The sequence below is a fragment of the Phalacrocorax aristotelis genome, chromosome 23, assembly GCF_949628215.1.
Source record: "Phalacrocorax aristotelis chromosome 23, bGulAri2.1, whole genome shotgun sequence".
Classification (NCBI taxonomy): Eukaryota; Metazoa; Chordata; class Aves; order Suliformes; family Phalacrocoracidae; genus Phalacrocorax; species Phalacrocorax aristotelis.
The window spans coordinates 6,319,117-6,345,755 of NC_134298.1; the positions used below are offsets into that span (position 1 = coordinate 6,319,117).

General features: G+C 47.3%; 1 protein-coding gene across 4 annotated transcripts in view; it reads right to left on the reverse strand.

Moving 5' to 3' along the window:
- Nucleotides 1-1,014: 1,014 nt before the first annotated feature.
- Nucleotides 1,015-26,639, reverse strand: part of FBXL20 (F-box and leucine rich repeat protein 20) — a 43,962-nt gene continuing 18,337 nt past the window's right edge. For all 4 annotated transcript variants that reach the window (XM_075117075.1, XM_075117076.1, XM_075117077.1 and 1 more), the window contains exons 3-15: nucleotides 20,486-20,540; nucleotides 18,008-18,082; nucleotides 15,501-15,595; nucleotides 14,981-15,049; nucleotides 14,689-14,784; nucleotides 13,272-13,398; nucleotides 11,190-11,264; nucleotides 9,379-9,509; nucleotides 7,872-7,932; nucleotides 7,288-7,332; nucleotides 5,807-5,863; nucleotides 4,545-4,757; nucleotides 1,015-3,619 (exon numbers count right to left, since the gene is read on the reverse strand). In XM_075117075.1, coding sequence (XP_074973176.1) covers nucleotides 3,512-3,619; nucleotides 4,545-4,757; nucleotides 5,807-5,863; nucleotides 7,288-7,332; nucleotides 7,872-7,932; nucleotides 9,379-9,509; nucleotides 11,190-11,264; nucleotides 13,272-13,398; nucleotides 14,689-14,784; nucleotides 14,981-15,049; nucleotides 15,501-15,595; nucleotides 18,008-18,082; nucleotides 20,486-20,540 — 1,207 coding nt within the window. In that variant the 3' untranslated portion in view covers nucleotides 1,015-3,511. The remainder of the gene's footprint in view (nucleotides 3,620-4,544; nucleotides 4,758-5,806; nucleotides 5,864-7,287; nucleotides 7,333-7,871; nucleotides 7,933-9,378; nucleotides 9,510-11,189; nucleotides 11,265-13,271; nucleotides 13,399-14,688; nucleotides 14,785-14,980; nucleotides 15,050-15,500; nucleotides 15,596-18,007; nucleotides 18,083-20,485; nucleotides 20,541-26,639) is intronic.

Genomic DNA, 26,639 nt, shown 5'->3' on the forward strand with positions numbered 1-26,639 from the left:
TTTCGGGGCGCATCCCCCACCCCGGGACACTGTAGCAAAGAACCTTGTCATACTGATCTCCCATCCACCCCCCTAAAAAAACCCAACCCCAACCCAAAAATGGTGACACCACGGCCCAGCCATGACCAACGCATCCAGAGTAAAATAATTTAAAAATAATTACAGTGATGTTTAGAAAACAGGAATTTGTTATTGTTTTCAATAACCATGGCGACACCATCATACACTTGCCCCATCCTCGTTGGGAACGGCCACAGAATTGGGATAAAAGGTGCTGCCGTGTGTCTCGAAAGACCAGAAAAGCCTCATTCTCGGTTGCGATGGGTCTCCTCACCCCACCTCCCCGGGGCTCTCGACAGCGCGAGGCGGGAAGGGCTCGGGCTCTTTCGCTGGAGGCCCCTCCGTCTCCCCGCCCGCCCGCGAAGTCCAAGGGCAGCTCCCGGGGGCCGCGTAAGGAGCCGAAAGGCACACCCGGGTTACAGCAAAACGCTACTTTTCCAGGGGGTAACGCACAGGCCGGCCTCGGCTCGGCGACCGTGGGGCAACAGCTTCCCTGGGGCAGCTTCGGGTTCCGGGGCGCACGCTGGTTTCCCGGGGAGGGCAAGGGAAGGGTCAGTGCACAGGGAAGGGCTCACGGCCCCGCATCAAGGACCCGATGGGCTTGTGCAGAGGCTGGAAAAGATGCATTTGGCACGAGCAGGGAGCTCGGAAACTGGTCTGCTTTTCAGCCAGGGCTTGCTCCTCACCGAACCTTTCGGCAGAGCCACCGTTCCACGTCACTTACCCCTCAAAACGACAGTACAAAGACACTCCCTCTACGTGACGGGCTCCGAACCTCCGTGCTCGATGCCCTCTGCAGCCACCGGCTCAAACCCGGCGCCAGCACCCAGCACCCCTCCAGCTCAGCAGGAACAAGGGCGCGCGCCCAGCAGAGCCAGCGTTCCCAAACACAGCCCGTGCCCGATACGCTGCCCTTTTTAGCTCTACAAAGGTATTCCTCTAGTAAGACACGGCTTGGAAAATGGTCTTTATTGGTATTTATAAATACAAACATCAGGAAGAGCCCATTTGAAGACGGATAATTGACTTAAAAGGACACTGTCAAGTAGTTTAAGCTACGTTAATGCTGTCACCCTGTTTGGAGAGAGGAAGAAAAAAAAAAAAAAAAGCTTTGGGTTCTGTATTCTTGAGTTTTCCCTTGAAAACTCTACTCTTTTACAAAGAAATCGGTCAGCCAGCTACACCCTGGCTTGCAGCACATCCATTTCAGCTCTCCCCTGCCACAGTATAAACCGCACCAAGCGCCCTTCCCAGAGCAGTGCGAATGCTACGATCGCTGGGTGCTGCCCCAGGCGCACCCGCCCGTTCAGCCAGTCTGTTACCGTGGGAAGCGCCTTTACCTTCTGCCACCCTGAAAAATCAGAGGAAGTTCTGCAAATGAAGTATAGGAACATGCTCGTTGAGGAGAGAATCCACAGCGCTAAAGAGGATTTGAATAAATATAACGGATTAAAAGCAATCTACAGGAAAGGAATTGACAGTATCCTTTTAAACACAGCATACTGGATTTCCTCCCAGCAGACTGTGCATCTGCAAGACTTTGTTAAGCATATACAGATGGGTTGGGGAAGTTTAAGTTGTAGATGAAGGGGATACAGCTTCGGTGGTACCAAGCGACCCTTCTGACTGCCCGAATGGCTCAAGACAGCGATAAAAGGGTTGGGAAGCAACACACAGTCCTCAAAGCAACCCACAGTGAAAAAGCAAGCCCCTGGGAGTAAAACTGCCATTCCTCGTGCTGCACCCTGCTCTTCCCCCATCGCGAGGCTCTTCACCGTGAAGGCAAAGCGCCGCTGCCTCGGCTGCTGGCAGCCAGGCTCACTAAACAGACTCGCTCCCCTCCGTCTCAGTCCGCCTGGAACCATCCACGAACAGAGGCTCCATCCCGGGCTGCAGCCAGCAGGAAGAGCGCGGTTACTTACACGTCAGCTCGTCTTCCACAAACCTGTTAGTCTGACCAAGTGCTGCCCCATTAAACCCTCGGCGCCAGCCCATCTGTTCACACGTTTCCTACCGGGCAGCCGGAGCTGCCAGCACCGAGGAACGGGGAGTCGACAGAGCCGGCCCGGGCTGCCTGCGCACCTCTGGGGCACCTGGGCTAATCCTGCCTGAAACGCCTCAAACCCAGCTGCTACGAACGCGCACCCCGGCAGCTGGGAAGGGCACAGAGCAAAACCCCGCTTCCTTCAGACGGTTCCTTCTCCGGGGCAAGACACTTACCTGCGGAAGACGCAAAAAGTCAGCAAAATCACCCAGCGCTCGCACCTCAGCGTGCAGCAACGCGACAATAATCGAGGGTGAATTTTCAGGCCTGCTGTTCCTCCCGCTTCCATTAGCGAGTCATTATTTCTCGACCAGGACAACAAGCAAAAAAGATTCTACTTCGCTTTCCCTGGGGGCAGGAGGAAGGGTTGGAGAGGAAGCAGGAGCAGGGAACTTACAGTCACTGGAACAGAGACTATCACTTTTTCCCTAGATCAGGGGTTATATATTCTTGTCGCTGGGATAAAACCTGAAATGCAAAACAAATTCAGACACCCAATCGCTGATAAAAACAGGCCAGGAAGCCTACAAGAGCTGAGCCCGTAGCGCAGCTCACTTGCCATTTAAAAATACTTTCGAACTGGTAATTACAGGCTCAGGCTTCTAATGGTAAAAAGTAATTTTTTTTTTTTTTTAATTTAAATTGAGTCGTAACTTTTGTTTGGTAAATCTCAAAAAATTACTGAATTAGAAATCTGTAAAAAAAGCAGGATGTAGGGAGGGTAAAAAACTGAGCCTGACGTTACAGATTTCAAGCTATCTCACAACAGTCTAGGAAGCCTCTGAGCCGGATGCTACAGAACACAGAAGAAACAGATGAACCTTCAATGTGAGCATGCTCAGGGTGGTCAGCAGGGAACGGGAAGTAGAGAAGCACAAGTAAATCATGTCTCACAACAGCTGCTGTTTCATTCCCCCGCTGAAAAATGGACACAAAACATGGGATTTCCAGGTCTGGGTTTGGTTTTTTTTTTTCCTTCTGGACAACGGATGCGGGGTTAAAGCACGTTCCTTTCCTCTCCCCCTCTCCCCATCTCAAAGGATTTCAGTTACTATTCCAACCTCAACAGCAGCCAACAGTCATCCTGGGTGCGCAAAACCCTCCCCTCCTTACCGCAGTGATTTCATCTGAGCATGCCCAGTAGGAATGGTTCAGAATTAGACCAATCCACCTACAGAAAACGCCAACACAGCTCCAGCTCCCATACCGCAGAGTTCATCGGTTTGCTGGAACAGGTGGGGTGGGTTTATGTATGCGTATGGGAGGCTACAGGGGCCTGACACCGCAGCCCTGCTCACTGGCCCTTGCAAATGACACTGGTATCGCTTTCCTTGAAGATACTGGTGTCCACCGTAATTCTACAAGTGTAGTTAAATACTCAGTTTGCAAGGATAACCACTTCCAGTGTCATAGGATGATGCAACATCTGCAGAAGCGTTGTCTGCTGCCCCCGACCGAAGGAGGTGGAGTCACAGGCGCGAAGTAGGCATGGACTTTAATATTGGGTAAATGGGTCTGAAAAGACAAACACAATGTGTAAAGTGACAAGGGCAGTGGCAGCGCAAGAGTCAGAGAGAACTTGAGCTAGGCCTGGCTTACTTGTCTTCAGACTACGAACTAACAGACACATGAAAACCAGAGTCGGACTCTTTCAGTTCACCCACGTGATTTCCCCACAGACTCTGGGTTAGCAAAGCTTTTTCTGTTACCAGAAAACAGAGCTACAGGCAATAAGAAAAAATGCTGCTCTTTCCTCGCCATTAATCCCGCGGTAGCTGCGGGGAACGGAACATCTAACTGCACGGACCAGTGTTCTCTTTGCAGATGAAATGTTAGCATCACTCCTCTTTTACAGATGGAGAAACAGACTCAGGAGGGGAATCACGGGGACACGGAGCGCCTCAGCTGACCAGCGCTGGCTCCGTCCCACTCACAAGGACGCGCAGCCTCCCCTACATCAGGCTGGCTTTATTACAGGATTAGCTGGAGTTATTTATATGGGAGGCGTCAGTACAAAGCGTGCTACAATCTACGCTGGGCACGGAAAGCGGTCGAGGGGAGGTGCCGTTCTACATGTTTGCTGCGGCTCTACCTCTCGGCCCCTCGTTTACACAAGCACGAGTGCCTGTAAAATGCGCGCTTGCATGCTGGGTCTGCTCTGGTCCTTTCTGCTACTACTGGGTGAACGCAGCGATTATCTCTCTTCCCTACCAGCTCGCGTCCCTCCCCATCCAGCCTTCTGAGGGCGGGACAGCTATTCATTTAATAGGTGATGCTTCTCACAATACTTTTAAGAATGAGCACCAGATCATGAGGAATCTGAAGCCTCAGCCCTCCCTCCTCCCACCGGATAAAGTGTTCAAGTCACAGCCTTAGCGGTGTTTTAATTTGGGGATTTTTTTGTGGTGGTTTTTTTTTTTTGCCTTTTTTTTTTTTTTACCCTGAGTCTCTTGATCCCTGCCCGCGTGATTTGCTGACAGTCATACAGTTCTATCCTCTCCAAGCTGTGGCAGCTTTTCAGGTGCTCCAGCGAGGCGTCCGTGATCAAAGGGCAGTTGTCCAGCTCGATCACCTCCAAGCGGTCGTGTGCGCAGGCGCCGTTTCCCAAGTGACGAATCCCGTCATCCGTGATCAGCTCACAGTGGGACAAACTCTGCACCCAAACACAGCACGTTAGCAGCCCCTGCCATCGGCAAGCAGAAGCCAACACCCTGCCGGGGGGCACTGTGGGACGAGTGAGAAGGTGGCCTACGCTTCACTGGTTTGGACTGGTTTGCCACACGGGGGGTTTGGATGGGTCTATAGCCTCTCCTTGCACTGGAGCCACGGCTGTTTCAGACTCCAGGCACTGGGCTCCCAATGACCAACACGCCTGCAAGGGCAAAACTCAGAGCTGAAGCACAATGGGAAGGGCAGCTGCTGAAAGATGAGACCCACAGGGGCAGGAGGCAGGACAGCACAGAAACGGAATGAACACCTCTGCTATCGAAGAAACCACCATTGTAAAATCTGTGGCCTTACCCACCCTGGGAAGGGCCCCGTCACTGGCTCCTGGGACCAGCAGAAGTACATCATCACCTACTTGGTGCATTTTTTTGTTTTGAGGCAGCTGCATCTTAAAAGTTCTTGAGGAAGAAGCAGGGTTTGAGCTACGGGATAGCACCAGCCTGTTGCTTGGTTGAGGGGCGCAGCCTGCAGAAGGGATGGCTGCACAGGAGAACCCACTGACCGGCATCCCCCCACCTCCCAGGACAGGTTTTCTCACGACAACAATGGAGGCAGGACACAGCAGAGACCAGGACTCCATTCCCAAAAATTTAGACCGAGAGGAACATTGCGTTCCAGGTCTCAGCTGCCCAGCTTTACACCCCAGGTGAGAAGGGCTGCAGTCTCCTCTCCTGCAGATGGACTGACAGCCCGGTTTGCAGATTCTGCTAGGCTGGCTGAGGACAGCCAGAGGCCGGTACCAGGAGAACCCAGTGTCCTATAATTCATTCTCAGGCAGCTGTGGGTGCCTGGACCGTGATTAATGCTAGCAGTAGGGGAGGGACAAGAGGTTCTTCAGGGTCAAGTTTCTAGCCAAATTCTTCCAAGCCTTTGCAACATGTCTGTGATGTCAGAGAGACAAATCCCCACGGGCAGTGCTTAAAATCCCTTTGTTTATAGAAAGAAAATGCTGAAAGTCTCATTTATAATACTCACCAGAACCTGAAGCCGTGGACAGTGTATGGAAAGCTGGATTAGTGTGCTGTCTGTTATCTGGAAAAAAAGAAGCAGCCCTTTCACGCTGGGTGCTTTGCACAAGGACTTTCCCGCCCTAAAAGAAAAACTGCAAACTTTTGCCTAATCCATGGCAGCGTTCCCCACAGCCACTCTCCTGAGCCCCTCGGGAACTCATCTCCGGCGTGACCACACTTCAGACGTACGGATTCTTGCACTCCCTTACAGATATCAACTCATGTCCTTAAAGGACTGTTAAGACATAGGTATGTGGGTTTTTTTTTCCCCCACACTTCCTTAAGTAGCTCTCATGAAATGAGCTCACAACTGAGAGAAGCAAGCGAGCACACCTCTTCAACACCCCAACGTCTCCTAAATGTTTGTCCCTCAAAGTACAAGAGGTGTTCAAATCCCCTTCCGACAGCGCGGTGGATTGCCGAGTTGCTCCTCTCTGTTCTTCAGGAAGAAAGAGACTCAACACAATGGCTTTCTAATCTAAAAGCCTTCAGAAGGGAACTTGCTGGGCTGTCTTTGTTCAGTGCAGTCAGTCCAAGGACACAGCCCAATTTTTCTTCTTCCTTTTTTGGGTTAACTTTAAATCACTTCCTGTCTGGACTATTGTACTTTCCTCTTGCGATCTCCTGAATTTCTGCCCTGTAAACATCAGGAAGTACAGAATACTGGGGTCACGCTGTTCTCATGGCGGGAAGCAAAATCCTATTATCTCCACTGTCTTCAGCTGAATCGATTTCAAAATCTACCCTCAGGGTTTGAGATTTTTCATGGGATCTCAAGTAAATTAAACTATTTTCCCCCGTAAATGCTACCTTGAAATGGTTACCAGCTTACGGCACATACCCTACAGAATAGCGTGTAGTCACATATGAGAGCGCTCCTTAAAACCAACAGAGACAGCTGCAGCGCAGGGTTATAAGAGACTCAACAATACCAGGCTCATTACGATTCATCCCACTGCCTTTGGGGAAGGCTAATGGTAGCACAGGCACCCCAGGCACCCCAGTTTTATTTCAAGTTGTTGCCACGTCCTCTATAAAATCACTGCTGTTCTAACCACCTGGCTGTATTTTTTAAAAACAGGTAACTTCTGTTATTTCTAGCACTACACGCAGCACAAACCTTCCCTTGCCTTACGCGCAGAGATCGTACTCTGGGACTTTATCTTGTGTCAAGGGTCACAATTCACACCTCTGTTACACGACCTTCAGGACACATCTATCACTATTAAAGGTCTCTCATTATTTACAGTGGCATTCATTACTCTGAAACACGAACACAGGATCAAACTACAACAACAATATTTTCTTGTCCAAATATATCCGACCTTCTTGCTCAGGATTCTAAACCAAGTTCCGATTTAGAGACAATCCACGTTTTCACGATCTTCCCACGCTGCTGTGACTGTGCTAAAAACTAAAGTATCAGCCAGAGGTGGCACCCCCTACCTGGATGCACTCTTCCAGGTCCATTTTTTCAAGCTCGTGGCAGTTCTGGGAACAAACAAAAGATTGCACACGCTAAATGCAAAGTTCAGACAGCAAATATAAACGCAACTACAATAAACCAGCCCTTTTTAATTAAAAAAGGAAGGTTTTTCCTCCATGAAACATGATGACTGAAAGGGAAGTTTCCTGCTTCTTTATGAAACACCACCAAGCACAGTAGCGGAGATCTAGTAATTTCACTCATTTAAAGGCACCGAGGTGTTTTTTTTGAATTCACAGAAAGTAAAGGAGGTTAAATTTAGGGTCAGTTGTACAGAACACAGATTAATGTAGAAAAAACAATCAGTGAATTTTATAACTCTCAAATATTTGACACGTCACACAGTTTGGACACGCATCCTCCTAGACGTGTGGGTCAGGGCAACGCCCTAGATTACATACAACCCAGTTTTTAGAACTTAGCTTCCACTCAAACGCCGAGGCCAAAAGCATTAGGAAAATCTATATTAAAGAGAAAGCTACTGTTTGTTCATATCTATCACGAAAAGCAGACACTTGATGAAAAAGTGGAGATGAGCACTTACCCTAGCTAGAGTGGTAAAGCCCACATCTGTTAGTTGAGAACACCTTGCAACTTCTAATATTCTGCACAGAAAGAATTTATAATAACCATGGTGGAGTCATTTTGCTTTTCAGAGTGTTTCATTAAAAGCTTCCAGCAACCCAGAAAAGTTTGACCCGGTTTAGGCCGTGCTCTCTGAGAGGATAATTTGCACAGAGCATCCACCCTCTATACCTGAGTGTAGGTCACAGGGAAAGAAAAGAAGTCAGGCTAAAAGGGAACTCCAAGGGTGGCCCAGGCCGCACCCCGCTACGAGGCACGGAGGTCTAATCCGACAACTGTTGCGCTAAGGCGCTCTTAAAAACCTCCATTGCTGGACACTCCACAACCTCCCCAAGCGATCTCCTGCGGTTTCCACCCAAAACAGAGATCTCGTGAAAAAGGGCGTCACACACGACAACCTGGCAGACGGGCACGAAAGAATAAATATTTCATGCCACGACAGAAGGGTCTGAAGTCTTCCAAGAGGCGAACTGCTTGCTTCTGTGACAACAGATCAACTTCCTGGCAGACAGTTACCGCAGCTCTGCAGAGGTTTGCTTCACCATGCTAACATATTTATCTACCTTTATCGAGAAGAAAGCCGACTTGCCTGAAACGCGTTACGCGTTTTACCGTATGGAGCTTAATACTGTAAAGCTGCAGCTGAACACAAACAGAGAAACCGACTGGAACTGAAATCATGTTTTACCTTCCTCTTTCAGAACTGGTTTCTATACACTTGCATGCTGCACTTCGTACCCAGAATTCTTTAAATGAGCTTATCACAGAAAACAGTTGTGGGTTCCCTCCCGCCCCGCCAAGACGACACGTATTTTATGCCATTTAAAACAGGCCACTCAGCTGTTACAGATGTCAGGCAGTAAAACTCCCTCTTCTTCCTGCACCTGGCCATGAATTATAGCGAAGGCTTCCTGAAGAAACTTGCCCTAATTAAAAAAAAAAAAATCTGAAAAAAAAATAAAAAAGCAAACACCTGCAGAGATGTCACTGGGAGCCCACTCTGTCAAGCAGAGTGAAAGTTCGCACAAATTCCATCTGCTACAAAATCACCACGAAAACCCTGCTAACGTCACACGACAAGGGGAAACAAGGTTGTTTAAATGTGTTTTCAGTTCTCAACACAAAGGTAACCGAACCTCAACCGTTTTTCACGGAGGAACAGAAGTAGATACACAACGGCCTAAGGGGAGACTGTACTCGGGGAGCTACTGGCAGCGCACACCACCACGGCACGGAGCTCTTCTACCACTGCTCTACTCGCACAAGTTTAGAAACTGCGAGTTTGGGTAAAAACTACGATCATCCCGCAGCAAAAGCCCAGAAAAAGCTCAGTGATAAAAAGCGCACTTTCAGGAGGACCGTCAGAGTTCTAAAACGGCTCAAATATTGCACGGCCACGTCACCGAGGTCCTTTGCTCAACACGCAACGGGTCGCTGGAGCTCGGGTAACTGCAGCGGAGACTTACCTAAGCCGTGGGCAGTTCTGTCCCAGGGCGTTCAAGATGGCATCTGTAATGTTACAGCAGCCTGAAGCACACAAGGATTGTAACTTGTGGCATCCTCTGCATATTGTAATGAGACCATCATCTGTTATTTGCTACAAGAAAAACAATAACAACATCACAAGCCATAACAACGGAGGTGGAGGTGCAAGGCACGGCGCGTTTTCCTCCTCACGCTTCCAACCGGGCACTTAACTGAGGCCAAGTTAGGCTTCTTTCAACCCAAAAATGCATTCAAATATTTCACTGGAGCAGGTGAAACGGGATAAGCCACATTGAAGTGACTTGTAAGCATTTGGAAAATGATTCCACAAGCACGGAAATGTTTCTGAGCTTGGGCCACGTGAGCGATGGGGGAAGGCACCGTAGCAGCGGGCCCAGACTCGGTCTCCTGCCTTCCTTTGCAACTCTTGCTTGTACAGACCTTCCCGGCTGAAACTCAAGACAAGAAAGCACCTAACAGTCAGAGTTACCAACAAAACAAGCAGCAGGTTGTTTTCACTACCAACCTTTTAAAAATACACTTCGGTGATTTGGGACCAAAACCTGAACTGCGAGAGACAGGCTCACAGCCCACATCACGTTAAATTCACCCCGTGGCTCAGCAGCTTATCGACCCGCTGTGCCTGGACACACGGGGTCCGTCCAGCCCCGCCTGCCCTGCTCACCAGTCTGGGACGGCACCGGTGCATGAATCTGCTCCAGGCGTTTCCCCACGCGAGCACGAGGGGCTGGGGCTCGGCGTGGCTGTGCTAAGGAGCTGCAGGGGATGGAGAGCGATGCTTACAGTGGGGTGAGGGATAAAGGGACAATAGGTGGCAGAGGCTGTGTGTGCTGGGGGACCACGTTAAACCTCACTCAGTTCTTTGGTTCTGGATTTTCAGAGGCAGCCAGACTCGATCCCCACAGAAAAACACCAGCCTAGGGACTGGCACAGCTTCATTTAAAATAGAAACCAGCAAGCCTGGGGGCTGGTAAGCCCAAGCGCCAGGGTGAGATGAAATAAAAACTGCAAAGAACTCAGTATTTTCATTTAAGGCAATCAAAAACCATATTAGTTTTCTTCTCCCTTCTGCCTGTTTGCCTCTCCCCTTCCTGCCTCTCCCCTAGACACAGGTCTGGAACTTGCCAACAGCCTGGCTCTTCCTTTGCAAGCACCCAGTCTCAGATGGATGGGCACCAGTCTCTAACCAGTCTAGTAACTGGTAAAGCTACTCCTTCCACAGGACTGGGAAAGGACAGACCTGCAGCCCCCAAAGGCTTTGCCTGCTTCCGTGGAAGAGACTGTCCAGTCACCACTGCGTCAAACTGCATGATGGTATGTACAAAGAGCCCATTCCAATTCTTTTTTTTGCATAAATAGCCATTTTTGGCACTGCAGAATATCTGATTTAGAGCCCTTCTGTGCAGGGAAACTGCACTTCTGGGTTCAGTGTTATAAAGAGACCGGAGGAACCGCCTGGCAAATCACCACGCAAACACTCCAGCCCGATGGAAAGAATTTTTCCAGCCAGTCCTGCAAATGAGCTTAGAAGCCCCGTGGGCAGGGCAAAGAGACGAAGCACTCTGACAAACTGAATTCTCTGACACTGTTTCAGGGGCTTATTCAGCATTACTGAACGCTACCAAAAAGCTGTTCTTCATCAACGATTTTGAAAAGTCTCGTAAAATTTACAATTGCCCTGTCTGCACGGATGATGACGTTTCTGGGATGAGTGGTTCTGCTTAGAGATGGCCTCTAAATGCGCAGGGAAATCATAGGAAGCTTCACTTACTAAGCATGTTTGAAGGTTTAAAGCCACCAGTTCAGGACAATGTGCACCGATGTATTTCAGAGCTTCGTCCTCAAGCTGGAAAGAAAAATTTAGAGACTGAAGCAACCTGTTAATACTTGAAGTAATCGTCAAAATAAATCTTCAGAACAATAAAGCATCTGTGGTCTGGATACGTATAGGGAAGGAGGGCAGTGCACCGAAATCTCAAAATCCACACAATAACTGCATGCTTTTTTTCTTCCCCCTTCCTCAAACCACCTCAGGAACAGAGTTCAAAAGACCCACAACACTGAGTTACTTATTTAAAGAAAAGCTGATCTGTCCAACATGCATCATTAACAAAGCAAGTAGTGGAATCAGAAACTATTTACAGGAATTAAGGAAAAGGTTCACTAGTGAGGGCCCACGAGTAACACCATTTTTATATCGCAATACTGGAACTCAGAAAAAAAGAAGGCTTATTTCAACGCGAGGAGCACAAACATGCCCAGGTTGCTTTCTGATGATAAAAAAGCCTGCTATTCTTACATCTATACGAACAGATGGCAAGTAATTGATAACAAGGATGTATTGCCATCAATATTACTCACGACTCCATAAATTACTAGAAACTCAAGCTGTTTCTATGACCTGGATTCTCAAAATAGGCTGAGATTGTTCTATCTTTAATCAAGTCATTTTTACAGCCATGTATACCCATATTAAAAACCCAACAGTGGTATAAATTTAGAAAAACTACTGACTGTAGCCCTTACAGCTGGGCTTGCTTGTGCACACAAGGGTATTACTGCTTTGTGCACATAACCTCTGTATTAGTGCTTTGCTTATCATCATAACCTTTCAGGAGTTTGGGTCCAGGCACAGGAGAAATAAGCTTTTTGCAAAATAAACACACAGAGCTGTTTTTCTATACACAGCAGAAAAAAACGGCACTTATTGACTCGTACTTAAGGTATCCCTACCCCCAAGAAAAAACAAACAAACAAATCCAAAACAAGTAAGGGCTGTCAGTGTTTGGGTACAAGGATCTAGCAGAGCAGGGGTCATTTTCCAGGTCTATCTTGAGGCTCTTAAAACTCCCAGGGGCCTCTGGGTCACAGGTTTCAACTCTTGCAGGGTCAGTTTTACTCTGCCTTTTCAAGGACAAGATTCTGAGATAAATGTTTGCTCCTCTCTAGCCTATCTGTCTGTGTTAAAAGGACCCCAGCCCACTTCAGTGAAAAAATAAGAACTAGCCCCCACATTCTTTGTGAATGAGCTTTGCAAGGAGCTCGTGTTCACTGGAAGAGTAATGCTCAAGGTTGAACACCCCAGTTCATAATTGATATAACTCCTCAGCCAAGCTGTAATACAGGGAAATATTTAACATATTAAACTTTTCAATGATTCACCAGGTAAGACAGTAAAGAAGGATGAAAGAAAGTAAGTTAGTCTAAATAACAAGGAGCCTAACGGGGGTGAGAAACCCCCTTTCAGCTGTAAGAGTTAGTGTATTTATACATTCCAAAGTCCAAGCACCACCGTCTCTGCAGCCTCTTCAAAACACACTGTTATAGCTCAAGAGCCATACGATACACGTGAGGGAATAGTACTACGTTCCTGGCTGGCTGCAGAGAAGTCTTTTCAAGGAGTCACACGCGCGGTGATTCTCTTTGACAAACTAGAAGATCCAAAGGACACGCAGAGGAAATCCTATCACCAGCGCAGATGAAAGTACTGTCACGCTTTCTCAAATTTTCTGAGCCTTCAGGAATGGATGGGCCTGGCCATGAATAACAGAGCTGTCTCCTCTTTAAAAAAGTTTGCTCAATGTGTTCCCGATGGGGAAAAAAAAAAAAGAAGAATGATTCTACAGCTAGATATGCAATTTGTTCGCTGTCCCACTATTCACGCTGAGCTCAAAGCTATTAAGAATTTCAATAAAAGCAGTTAATCTCCAACAGACAGATTGTGAGCAATTTCAGTAACGTAACATTTCTGGAAAGAGAAAAATCCCCCAATACTTCATCCCCACGCTTGCGGTTACAGCAGAAATAAGCCAGCTGACATCATTCAACGTGAGCACTCTCCATAGAGCCGTACCTGCGTGCAGCCTTTCAGAAACAGGGCTTTGAGTCCACCACAGCCTCTCACCAGGGCCTGGATGCCATCCTTAGTCACTTGGTCGCACCAGGAGATATACAGCTGTTCCAGCAGTGGGCATCCCTCGCTTGGGAGGTGAAAGGAAAAGCGTGTGCAAACTTGGTTTTGTTTCGGAAGGAAATCCTGCTTCAAGCCAGAATCTGGGAAATACCCATTTCTGGGACCCACTCCAGCACGATGCGCACCCACACCCCCACGGGGAACGCTTCTGTCGGACGTCACCTCCAGGTGTGACGAGCTCTCCAAAGGCAGCATGAGGAGCTCTAAAGCAGGGCATTAGTAGGGTAAAAGACCATCGATTTACCCCATTTTGGACACCTCCCAGCTCCTGTACGAGGACAGACACTCTGGGCTTTCTGGATCTGAATGCAGCCAAAGCACCCTCAATGAAAACCCAAACCAGAGCTGATTTCTGTGTCTAACTTTCCATGCGTAACTTTGCATTTGCAAATAGCTGCCAGTACGAGTAACGCTCAAGCGCAATTTGTAATTAGGAAGAGGTATAGATGCTATCATGTATATAAGATAGCTGCAGCACAAATGTGACCACGTGAAATTAGAGTCAAGGATGAAGACCCTCAGGGAAAGGCTCAAAGTATTTTGATGTAGCTACAAAAACAAGTTAATCATTCATTTGTTCTTTCAAATCTGTGTTTTCTTCTGGTGCCTAGATTCACCCTCCAGTATTTTTTTCTCCGTGATACATCTTTCCTGTATTTTATTTTTTTTCCACTGGTATGTGACTTGAATTTATTTTTTTTTTTAATAGCTTGGCCTCTATTGTTACCTTTAGTGGGTTTTTTTTGCCTCCTTTTCTGTCTCAGTATCTTCCCACCAATGTCTGTCTGTCCCTTCCTTTTCTAGATTACTTGGCAATTCCATTTAGCAGATTTAAGCAGTTATATGCCTCCTAAGCAGTTTAAAAAGACAAATAGTCACACGCTGGTGTTCACCCTCTAGCTATGTAAGCAATTGCTCAGTACGCCATGGTATACTTCCAATGAAGAAGTTGACTCTTACTAAACGAGTATTTTTAAAAAGGCAGACTAAGACTTTTGTCTCCCCTAAAATCCCTCCTCCAAGGCTTTAATGGAATGTAATTCGTCTTCTACTGCTAATAACCATCAGGACGGATACAAACAAGGTCGAGGGCAGCTTTTACTGAGTCCTCCTGTGTCTCAGCAAACCAGGAGGCACAGCGTGGGAATGTTGAGCTCTGCTGGGGAATGCCTGAATTCTAATCACAGTTACACCTCAGCCTGCGTCAGTCTCCTCCGAGGCACACGAGAGACACGGGGCACTGGTGGGTCACGCTCTCTGGAATCAACTGGCAAAAGTCAATGTTGTTGACTCTTACCTCAGTGCTTTCAGGGACAGGTTGGTTATGGAAGTGCAGGAAGCCAAATCGAGGTGCCTGAGTTTAGAGCAGAACTTACTGAGGCTGGTGCACGTACTGAAAGAGAGCACACAAGGCGCACTCATGCAATAGATCTACTCACAGTCATATACATTTCATATGACATGCTTTATATTATCTACTGCATGCTCAAGCCTGGCCTCCCCTTAAAAAAATAAAGGGGGTGGAGAATATACCACGGTGCGCACAGAACAGGGGATGAGGGGCGAGCAGAGATGGGAACGCTACTCACGCATCTGTGATCTTGGTGCAGCCGTTCAGGTTCAATACTTCAATGTTTCTGCAGTTCTGCGCAAAGGTCCTTTAATAAAAGGAAAGAGAAAACACGGTATTTTTCAGGCAATAGACTTCCAGATGTTCCACAACATTGGTTTTAACCAATACCATTTTGTAAAGTTGTCTCAAACAGAATACGTAAATAAACCGACTAAATAATTTATGTCGCCCCATATCTTGCCTTGGCATCTCCCAGCCTAAAGGCAAAAGCTTCTAATTTGGTGCCAATTCCTACTTAGCCTGAAGCAGCAGCTGGCATAATTGTAATGAGAACTGAGAAAAATGGCTACTGGGTGAAGTTAAAAATGAGAAATTAGAAAGGCTTATATGTTACTGCTCTCAGTGTTTTACATTAGACACACAAGCCAGAGATCTCAGTTCCAAAGCGTTCATAAATTATTCCAGTCCTCTGTGGTTGTAGAAACCAAGTCATTCTTTACATCCCATTTAAAAGCAGAAAGAAGCCGTACCACTACCTTAAAGCATTGTCTCCCACTCCTTGACAGCCACGCAGGCTTAACTTCCGCAAGAAACCCCCACATCTTTTCGAAATATTCTCAACTACTCGGCCCTGCGGGAGACAGAAAGAATGACATTAAAACCCTAAAGTCACCTGATCATTCCAAAAGTTTAATTCAAAATTTTGCAGATTAACAACAGTTTGTTACTCTAGGTAAAACAGCGCTAAGGCAACAAAAAGGCTGTGATAATAATCTAAGGCAGGGAGAGGGAGAATTATTCAGCTTCTGAAGATGGAGAGACAAGGAACAGCTACCTAAAGCCGCTCGGGCTAGTGACTGAGGAACCTCCTGCCGTTCAGAGCTCCCGGACATCGACACAGACTACCCAGGAAGGATGAAAGCAGCAATGCCATTGCTACAACACGGGCAGTAAGATGTACAAACAGGGACAGCCCCTGTACTGCAACGGAGATACTTCAATTTCTACTCAAAATAGAGATGCAGCAGAACCAGCCCATGAATTATAGTCTCACAGAAAAAGGGATTCAAACATTTGTGTATGAGACACCTAGGAAAATGTTTTTTTAATTTCAAATTTTTAACCAGTGGAAGCCTCCAAAGGCCCCACTACAAGCTAGCATTTAGCCAGCTATCTCTCATTGCGCATGAAGTGCAAAAACCATTGAGAGAATATTTGTATCAGTGTTCAGAAATTAAAAAACCTTCCCTTCTACTTTAGTCTACACGGTCGCTCATCACAGAACAGGAACGTCACTCGGTTCTTCAAGTACTAGCTGGCTATTAAGACCGCTATAATGAAGATGTTCTACCTTTTTCCAGTCCAAAAAACTATCAAGCATCAGGCTCGCTACCAGATAATACCACAATCAAAAAAAGGGACACCAGCTTAACCAGGTCGCTGCACGAGCTCCTGGAGACATCTGGCCGCTCGCTGTCGGGGGCTGCGGGAGCTGCTCCACAGCCGCAGCGCGCCGCCGGAGTGCTGCCCCGGTGGAAGGCTGACGCTCAACCTGCGCCTCCGTGTAGAACGGCTGGCAGATCTGAAACTGTCGGTGGGGTTCTGCAATACCTCTAGCAGGCCTATGAATCCATACGCTTGAATTAGAGGATTCAAACGCGTTTATATGTAGAATTTACATCAACTGGTGGATTTTTATTCCTTTAAAGCAAACACCATTCAGGACGTCATAAAGCCTGGCAGGAACTTTCAGGTTAGGTACAACACATTGAAGCATTTTGTTTTAAAGGGGAAGTCTGTGCTTATGCAGGAACACGTGTTTGATGTATAGAGTGGTGTACGAGACACAAAGAGACATTAAAACCACGCAAAAACCACTCAAGAATGAGAAAAGCCTAGTTTGTATTCGCAGCGCTCCTGCCTCTCTCCCTCCTCCGCAGACCGGTGACAGCAGCAAGGCTGAGCAGCTCCTGCTACCTCCACAGGCCGGGCACCGCCGATAGCTGTGCTCTACCTCCGTGAAATTAAATAATTATATGGGTGCAGAACTTCCAAGGCCTGTTAAGAGATAGTCTTTATTATCAAGAACAAATATCACACCATTTACTTCCTTCAAGAAGTCTCAGGCCAGGCTCCTGCAAGCACACAGAAGCCACAGTGTCACAGGCCTGTTCCCTCACCCGGGCTCGCAGCTGCCTGGATACACAGCTGGCAGAAGGAGATTATTTTAACTCTTTCCTCCACAAATAACGTGTGTATTTCCCATCACTTCCCACAAGGTGTGAATCTTCAGTCAACTAGTTTATGCCTCTGTCTGTAACGAGTTAAAGTGATACCCTCCCTTATCTCCCTCCTCCAACACGTTTTAAAGAGGATATAACATTCTGGTAAGAGACTTAAGGTTTTTTTTTTATTGTCCCTTTTTGATTAATGCAATTTTAATTTTAAGAACAGCCCAACAGCAGCATCCATTCCTATCGGTGCCGGGTAGACCCCATCTAACAGGTTTAGAACAGCTACAATGAAGCATTTCCAAAGCTGCATCTTTTAGGAGCAGTTCTGACCTCGTCCCGCTGAATCACCTTCGCTTACATTCCAGTTTTTGATATTAAAGGTAGACAGGAAAGGATAGACACATCGCAGGCCACGTTTTGAAGGACAGTCAGTCTTAATGGTCTAAGTCAGTGCTGTGTTAACGTTTCTTTGAGTGAAAGGAGAAGTAGCCTAAATTCTGCTACACGGAAGCAGTGGTTTTCCACAAGAACATACCTATTCAACTTATTTTTGTTTTCAGAATACATGGAACGATACTTTCCTTCTATTACAACCTTCAAGCCTCGATACAGATATGTAATTCTGTCCATTTTCAAAAGCTGAATGGATTGCTGAGATTTTAAAGACTCCCTGAAGCTAAGAAGAAATAAAATTAATGATCGCTATCTCCAGGGAAGGTAAAAAGGGTTATGCTGGGAGTATTAATCCGTTCTAGCCTGTAATTACATTTTAACAAGAAAAAATGGGTTTGTATGTCACTTAATTATACCTCAATATCCCTCTGGAAATTGAACAGGTCAATTCGCTGCCAGTTACTGCCATCCAGGGCCAGAACATTCCATGCCTTTATCGGGGGGAAAAAATGTAAATGTGTTGTTAATACGAAAAAAAGAGCACCCGCCAGTGGGGACCTAGTTACATTTTGTTCCTTTTAGAAACAACATTCTGTCTCAGATGTCAAAAGCAACAAGTAATTACAGCCAACAAGGAAAACCATGCAGTTACCAGAACCACGTGCTCGGGCAGGAGGCCCCTCACCTACGCGGCCCGCTCCTCGCGGGTCCCCGGAACAGGGAAGCCCGCGGTGCCCCGGCCCCTTCTGCTCCCACGGGAGGTGGCGATGCTGAGCCCAGGACGGGAGGCAGCGCTGGAGCGCGGGCGTCTTCGCGGCCCTGGCTGGAATCCAGTCCCCTCCGCGGCACCACCAGCTCAACCAACGCCTTTAAAGGGCGCTAGCAGGGCCAGCACGAAGACGGGGGATACCAGGACACAGGCGAGTCCCAGAGGAGACCCTGCGCCAGGCATCTACGCTGACAAGAGAAGTGACGCTAGTCTGAGGGCGCGGAGGGCTCGGCGGTGCTGGGACAGAGGACCGTGCGGTGAGATCCCACAGCGGAGGGCGAGGCTGTCTCTTGCACACCTTCTCTCTGCCTCGAGCAGAAAGAGGTGCTCAAGGCAGTCCCGCAGCCTGGTGCACGGGGCGCTGTGTCCCGCGGACAGAGAAATTCAAAGCTTTGTAAGCTGTCTCGATAAAGCATCCAGCTCTTACCTGAGAAGTACGCAGCACTGCCAGAGCGACAGCGTTTACTACCACTGACTTATGTGGGTTTTTTTGTTTTTGTTTTTAAAAAGAAAAACAAAACAAACAATCTCATGTGGTTCATGCTACAAATGAGAACCAGGAACTGAAAGTTAGCCATTCTGCCCTTAATGAATCAAAAAGGTGGTCATCAGAGTACTATACTTGAAGCTTTAACTACGTAATCAAAGTAAAGAACTGGGTCTCATAATAACCATGAGTCCATCGCTACAGAAGAGTGCATGTATTTTTATACTACATCTCTTACATGCTCTAAGCTACATCTCCATCACAATATAGCAGTTCTTGTGCAAGCCACATATAGGCTTAGAACAGCCGACAGAACTGTAAGCGTTAATTGATTTTCTGCATTTTTAATCTCCTTGCTGGTATTTGTTTTAAGGCCTCGTGACTGCCATGATAAAAGTAATAGCTCCAGAGGAAGAGAAACGCATCAACAGATGCAAGTTATAACACAGCATATTTTTAATGTGTGATGGAGGCAACGTTACGTGCAGCCTTTCTGTAGCTCTGTGCAGACACTTCAGTCCTTCACAACACGTGCTGTGTCACACAGTGACTAACGGGTTCTCCGATGCCCCGTGGACTGTGTCAAGAGGAGCAAGCGACAAAAACGGGTGCACTTTGACACCGGCAAGGATCTTTGACGGCCCGTTTGGGTTAATGTTGTTCTGCTGGAGCAGTGAATTTCAGCTTGAAGATCTTTCACTAGAAGATCTATGTTATTCAGAGAACGTGGGACGATAACCGTAATGCCTAGGCACCACACAGGGTATTTTTCAACGCAATCAAAAATGTTTAAGCATGGTTGTCTTTATTCTCATGTACTCTGAATAACGAGACAAGTTATGGCTCAAGTCTGAACCCAGGACTGATCAGTTTTGCACAGGTGTTGCTCAGCACCGCCTCTGCCAGCACGGCGAGCACACCACTACAAACGCCTTCCCGTGTGACCAGATTTCCACTCTTGCAGTAGTAACGCTTCCTCTGCATGTCTTTGCTATTAGATACTGGCAGGATAAAGTATCTGAACAAATCTGGTAGCTCTGTATAACTGGACCTGCAGCTGGAGGACTTTTCCCAAGCGAATAAACCAAGCTGGATTTCATTAGCTGAAGCCCACAAAACTATGAGCTACCTGAGGAAAAAAAAACAACCCTAAACAAAACAGACACTAATTTTTTTCTTTCACACTTACTTCAGCTGCATCCAAGTAGGAAGGTAAACTTTCACTGACTATGTGGCATCTTTAGAAACCAAAATTTCTGTGTCCCCACCAAAAAGCACAAGATGCCACTTTAGACTCATCTAAGTGTGGTGTTTTCATCAGCGCAGGCCTCCTGTACAAACCCAGGCTGACCAGAGAGTTCTTGGGCAAAAGGTCACCCACCTCCCCTTCGTAACCTGCTCAGGGCCTGGGACACCGGCAAAACGGTACTGAAGCTTTGAGTCGCCCTTCACTGGTGCCATCAGAAGTTTCTGGTGTCGCAGCGTTAATATGGGACACTAACAACAACCGCTGAGTTGCGCAAAGCTCCCTGGTACAAATCCTCCCGGTTTGACACGGTGGGGAAGGCCGGAGCGAGAGGATTGTCACCCAAATCCAATCAACTGTTAAAATCCACCAGCAAGGAGGAAGGTTCTTACCCTGGAAACTTGAGCGCAACGGCACAGAGTGACCACATCCAGGAAAGAGAAGATTCTGTAACAGAAATAAAAGATGCCGTATTGGTTATCTACATTTAAAACAAAGAGAACACAGAAAACAAAGCGGGCTGGGGCGGGGGGAAGGACTGGAAGCAGCAAAATTTCTTTGTAATTCAGTTGAAAGCTGCACTGTGAAAAGAAGTGCAGACCTAGCAGTTAACAAATGAAAGGAAAACACAGATAGTGAGCCACTGTGAAATAATAATCTCACTCCTTGCAGTATTTACGGCAGTAAAGGAGCGATTATTTATCAAAACAGCTGTGTATAGGTATTGTGTGGCCCAACAGTGAAACGGTCAGGATATGGCAGAATGAATGGTCACGTTGGGCTGATTTGGCCCCTACTTGACGCAGGAGCATCGCTGTGCCCGGTGCCTCTCTTCAACAGAGCCAACACCTTCGGCAACAGCTCTCCAGGAGCGGCAACGCAATAGTTAACAACTCATAGGTCAAAACAACACAACAGCCTGGTTTCAGTGCATGGATTATTCCTTTTTCACACAGCTGCACTAAACGTGAAGTGCTGTTCCCACAGAGGTCGGAGGAGTACTTTGCAACACTGCAAAGCAACTTGCACAGCCACATTGGTCCGACTGTGTGAGTACAGCGCGTAGCAGAGACGCGTTTAGGATCCAGCCCATGTGGTCGCTCCTCTGTGGAATGTCATTCCTCTGCCAGGGCACACCCAAGTGCTCAGGCCAACACCCTGGTGTTGCTGTCCTGTTTATTGGGGTAAAGGCATGACAGTAACACTTTGCAATGCTATACTGGGCTAAGGCATCCATGCTTTCGTCTCTGGCGTGTACACCCCTCTCTCTGAATGCAGGAAGCACCGATTTATGTACCAATTTATCAACATGGTTATTTTACAGTTTATGGTTATTCAAACGTATATACCACAACATATACACACATATACCTATACATACACAACATATATACCACGAAACAGAGAAGGTCAAGTGGACAGTAGAAAGATAATAAGGTCTCATTCTCTTCGACAGCAATTATAAACCCATAGGTTGAAATGTTTTTGCAAAGATAATACTAGTGTTTGACTACAAGAAAACACTTGCACATATGCTTTAATATTTTGACTTGAAGACCACCAGAAAGAGAAGGCAAATGTTGTCAGATGCAAATGTTAAATGTATGGGGCAAACAATTTTATTCCAATGCTATACGCTATTTTATAAGATACTCCTGTCAGATAAAGTATGGTTGTCCAGGAGAAATTCTGAGAACAGACAGAACTCCACTGCCCCAAAACTCTCCAGGCTTTCTCAAGAGAAGAGCGTATGCCCAGATTAGCAACTGTTGGGATACCTGCAACACTCCAGTCATCTCCCCTCAAGACCGTGGGCTTGGAGCGGGGTGTACATAAGCTTTCCTGTGTTCTCAGCAAACCTGCTTGTGCTCAAAGAGACTCAGAATGAGGAGATGTTGCTGGCAGCGTGTTCTTTGTGTGACTTATAAATTTAACAAACACCCTGTACTAACACGTTACCAAAACTCTCCTATAAAAACAAGCAAGCTGTATGACGTACTCATCTCCCCAGATCGGTACAAAGAATACGTCTGAATAAATAGCGCAGATACTGATGAAGGCGGGAGAAGAGGTGCTGAAGGAACAACTATTGTGTGCATCACATCTAAACTGCACTTTGTCCTAGAGATGAACGATAAGGGGTTATCGGGACCTTTGCTATGGACACCAAGTTTTCTATGCACATTAACGTGTGCCGCACACCTTCGCAGACACCCGCGTCGTTGCATATTGTTATATCCAAGTAGCAAATCCTGGATTTTCAAATTTTAGGAGAGGACACGAGCAAGGCTGGGATCTGATATGATACAACCATTGCCTGGCCGAGCTTTCTTCACGAGCAGGCATACAAATAAAGCACTTTAGAAATATCAACATTGGTGGAAGAAAAGGATGTTACCGATAGAGGAGGAATGCAGATTATTTATCAAAACACACATGCTTACAGGTATCACGTAGCTAAGCATTCAGGTAAGTCAGGATACAGCAGAATAGACAGCCACGCGCTCTCCTGCGTTTCTATACTGCCCAAAGATTCTCACAGACTCAGGGAGTTTGGGTCAAGAGACTTCTCATCTCTTCCTCATGCATCTCACCATGTGACAAAATTTATAGTGTCAGGCTGAGATACACGCAGCGAAGAGGTCTGGAGAAGGGCTAATACGCGCTTTATTGTAACGCTGTTTTGGGAACCCCCTCCTGGATTTCAGAAGCAGTTCCATACTCACTTTCAACAGCTTACAGACAAGTCCTCCCCTTGAATTAAACGTCATTTATTTGTGTGCGTGAACACTGAGGATTTATTTAGCACAAACTCAATGTACAACAATACAAGGAAAGCCTGGGGAAATGATAGAAGCTAGGGAAAATTCTTACTTTCACCCTAGACTGCCATCATAGGCGCAAAACAGTATCAACCTCCGTGGGAACGGCGGCTAGGTCAGTAAATACTCAGGCTTTCTATATTTTCATTAAAATTGCTTTCTCCATGGAAATCCCAGGCTATTAATAACCATCTCATCCCTCTATCAGGGCTATTAGATCTTGGCCAAATTCTTTTCCACTTCCTTCTCCTCCCTTCCCAGCCTACCCACGCAGTAAAAGGGGTGTCAGTGCAGCAAAACGCTTGTCCCTCTCACCTCCCAGATTAACACTGCTGAGCTTCGCCAGAGGTTCCCTCAATGTCCAACTCGGAGACTTTGGCTTTGAAAAGCTTAACAACATTTTCCAGTGTTTTCTGAACTGCTCTTGCATTTGTTCAAGTATATTCGCCAATGACTCAGCAGAATCAGGCTGCAGAAGTTACTCTTTCAGCAGCAGTCACCACTGCGTTGTGCGTTTTGGTCATTTCAGGATGGGCTCCAGCTACAACCCTTCACATGGACCGGACAGAACAGCAGGAGCACAGTTAAAGTCTTGTGGGCACAGTGACCCAGGCTGAGTTTTCCAACACAGCCCTGAGGACAGGCTTTTTCTTCTCCAAGGAGCTGTTGGGGAACATTTAATAAAACCCCACCAAAGCCCCACAAACAAGCTGTCCACGCGGCTAAGCAATGACTGAGCAGACGTCATCTTCCAACAGGAGTACAGTACGGGTCATAAATGCTGGGTCTCTTGCAGCAGTCTGCATAGTATAAAACAAAGCAAAGGTAATCTAGATGTTCACATGAAATAATATGCATTCTTGCTATTACCCTATGGCTCAATTAAAACTAGACTTGACAATGAGGAAGGAAACTGGGCTGACGGGAAATTTGGATGCAGCTTAGCTAGTCAGCTCCAGACCCCCTGTCAGTAACGGAGGGGCAATTCCTCCAAAGCACCAAATCACAGAATCCCCGACTGGCAGGGGTTGGCAGGGCCCTCTGGAGCTCACCCCGTCCCACCCCTGCGTGAGCAGGCACCCCCAGGGCAGGGGGCACAGGGCCGCGTCCAGGCGGGGGGTGAATGTCTCCAGGGAAGGGACCCCACAGCCCCTCTCGGCAGCCTGGGCCCCTGCTCTGGCACCCGCACAGGGAAGGGGTTTGTCCTCACGTTCAGGTGGAACTTCCCGTGTTCCAGCTTGTGCCCCTGGCCCCTTGGCCTGGCGTTGGGCACTAAATCCTTAGAATATATCTGCTGCTCCGGTCAGACACACTTTATCTTGTGAAAGAAAGCAGAGAAGAGTAAGCAGCAGCAGGCTGAACAGTACTACTTGAATAATGGCTTTCCTGATTCTGCCTTAAGAGATCAAAAGGCACATAGCTGGGACGTTTATTTTTACATCCAACACCGGATTTCTGGTTTGCTCACAGCTGACTGCTGTATGCTTACATTGGTCTTTTTACTCTTCAGAGTTGACACGAAGAAAATAATCGTCACCAATAACTTTATAATCAAACAGAGCTCACAGGTGAAGGCAGACTGAGTGTTCCAAGCAGCAGTTAAAACAAGTCTGGTATTGCAGCAGATTAAGTTATTTCCCTGCAGAGTAACTCGCTACGTTTAGGGATTTGCCTGAACTGTCCAGCACCAGACAATTTAGCTAAAACACATCGTAGCTGGAGCATTTTTCAGGTTTCAACCTCTTAATCCACTCAGGGTTTTCTAGGACTCCTCACTTTCCCACTGCCACTCTAATTAGATTAGGGTCAAGACTAATGAAATCCCTGGATGCTGCAGGCTTTGAGGCGAGCGAGCTTAGACCTTCAGCCTTCTAAAATTATCAACGCCAATTTATGTCAGCAACCCACCATCCGAGTTAAATTTTGCTCCACACTCATTTTATGCCCATGTGCTGGCCAGGAGGAGAGAAACAACTTTGCTGCCAACTCACCAGTACCCCACATGCTCTGTTGCTTCCTTGTCCCGAGCAGAACTCAAGCTCCTGAGGAATAAATCAACATGGAGCTTGAAGGTCAGATGGCAAAGCCAGTGCCAGTGACTGGATGTGCTGAGAACGGGCTAGCAGGCAGCAGGAGGTGGCACGGAGTAAAAGCTGCTTATGCCAGGAGAGAATTGAACATTGCTTGACCTGCCCATGAACCAATAAGGAAAAGATGAACTCCCGCAGCCTGGTCCCCTCCATCCTGCCAAGCGTAAGCTGTTTAGCAGCCCCACGTCACGCTGAGAGTAAACCTTCTTCAGGAAACCAGCAGAGACCACCACTGCCACAGAAAATCCAGGCTTGTGGTGGGGGTTTGGCTTCCAGACAAGAAGTGACTGGCAGGCAGCCCTCAAAGCATGAATGCACCTTTTCAACAGGGCACCATTAATGCCAGCGCAGGGAAACAGGGACATGACGCCCCTTCTGGGGAAGCGACCGCAGCCAGAGCCAGTGTGGACCACAAATTCACCGTTTGGAGTCACCAAGACAGATGCTGCTCAAACAGGAGCAGCAAAGGAACGAGGGCACTGAAAGGAACCCTGCTTTTTGCTGGTTTGGCTCATTTTTAACTGTGTAAAGGTATAAAGCCGTAAGCCTCATGAAACTCAGCTGGCAGGGGATAAAGCTGCAGCAGGTACAGCAGTGTCAGGACAAGGGTTTGTGACCCATCAGCCAATCTCCCTACCCACGTGCTGCAGGACAGCTTTGTTTAGAGTCCTGCTCTCGGGGAGATGCAGGGCAAACATCCCTGCTCCCAGCACCGCGGTGGGGCAGAAGCACGGACACGTGTAACGGAGAGATTTCTGAGGACAGCCCTCCAGAGCGCTTTACACCTCCACCCCTGCTCCCAGACAAAAGTGTTACTGGAGTTGCACATTTCTGCATCTTGGGGTGTGACAAAGGCTGCTGTTCACCCCTTTTATACCCTCCTACTCTTTATTTCGCTCAAGGACAGCTTTCCACTTTGCAAACACATACATGAGACATCAATGCCATCTGCAGAATGAACAAACCAGAGAACAAGACATTACACAGTAGCACTGCTTAAACACATAAGTCTTTGTCTTGTAGACAGTGACACTCATTTACAGGAGATTCCTGCAGATAAACGCATCCAAGTTTCCCTTTCAAAGGCTGCACTGTCAATCCGCACTAATTAATTTTCACAGTATGCTAACAGTGAATTCCAACTCTCAAAACTGTTACTTATGAACTTTAACATTTATAAACTTCACCTCCTGATCTCTTCTAGGTTCCACACAATCCTGAACACTTGCTCTGTTCTACAGCAGGTTAGGAGGATTAGTGATACCAAGACACAGAAGACACAAACATTTCTGCAGGGCAGAAGCCTGCACACTGCTTGCACTGACAAATTCCCCGCTTGGTGCAGGACCTCCCCTCCTACTTACCACAAATCCTCCTCCAATTGTCTAGTAATGTTCCTCAACACCTACAGCCCAAGATGTGCTTATTGGTGCCGCTCAGGATCGCTCCACTTTGACCGATCTAATAGAAACCTCACCCATGCTCCAGTCAAGGTCCTGTTCCTCGGGAAGCCCAGTGACCACACACCTCTTCCCCTGACATCCACGCAAAAGCTCAGTTAAATTCCTTTGCCCAAACTTCTCCTACCTATCACATTCCCTGCTTCCCTTATGCCACACGAACTCCTTGCCTCG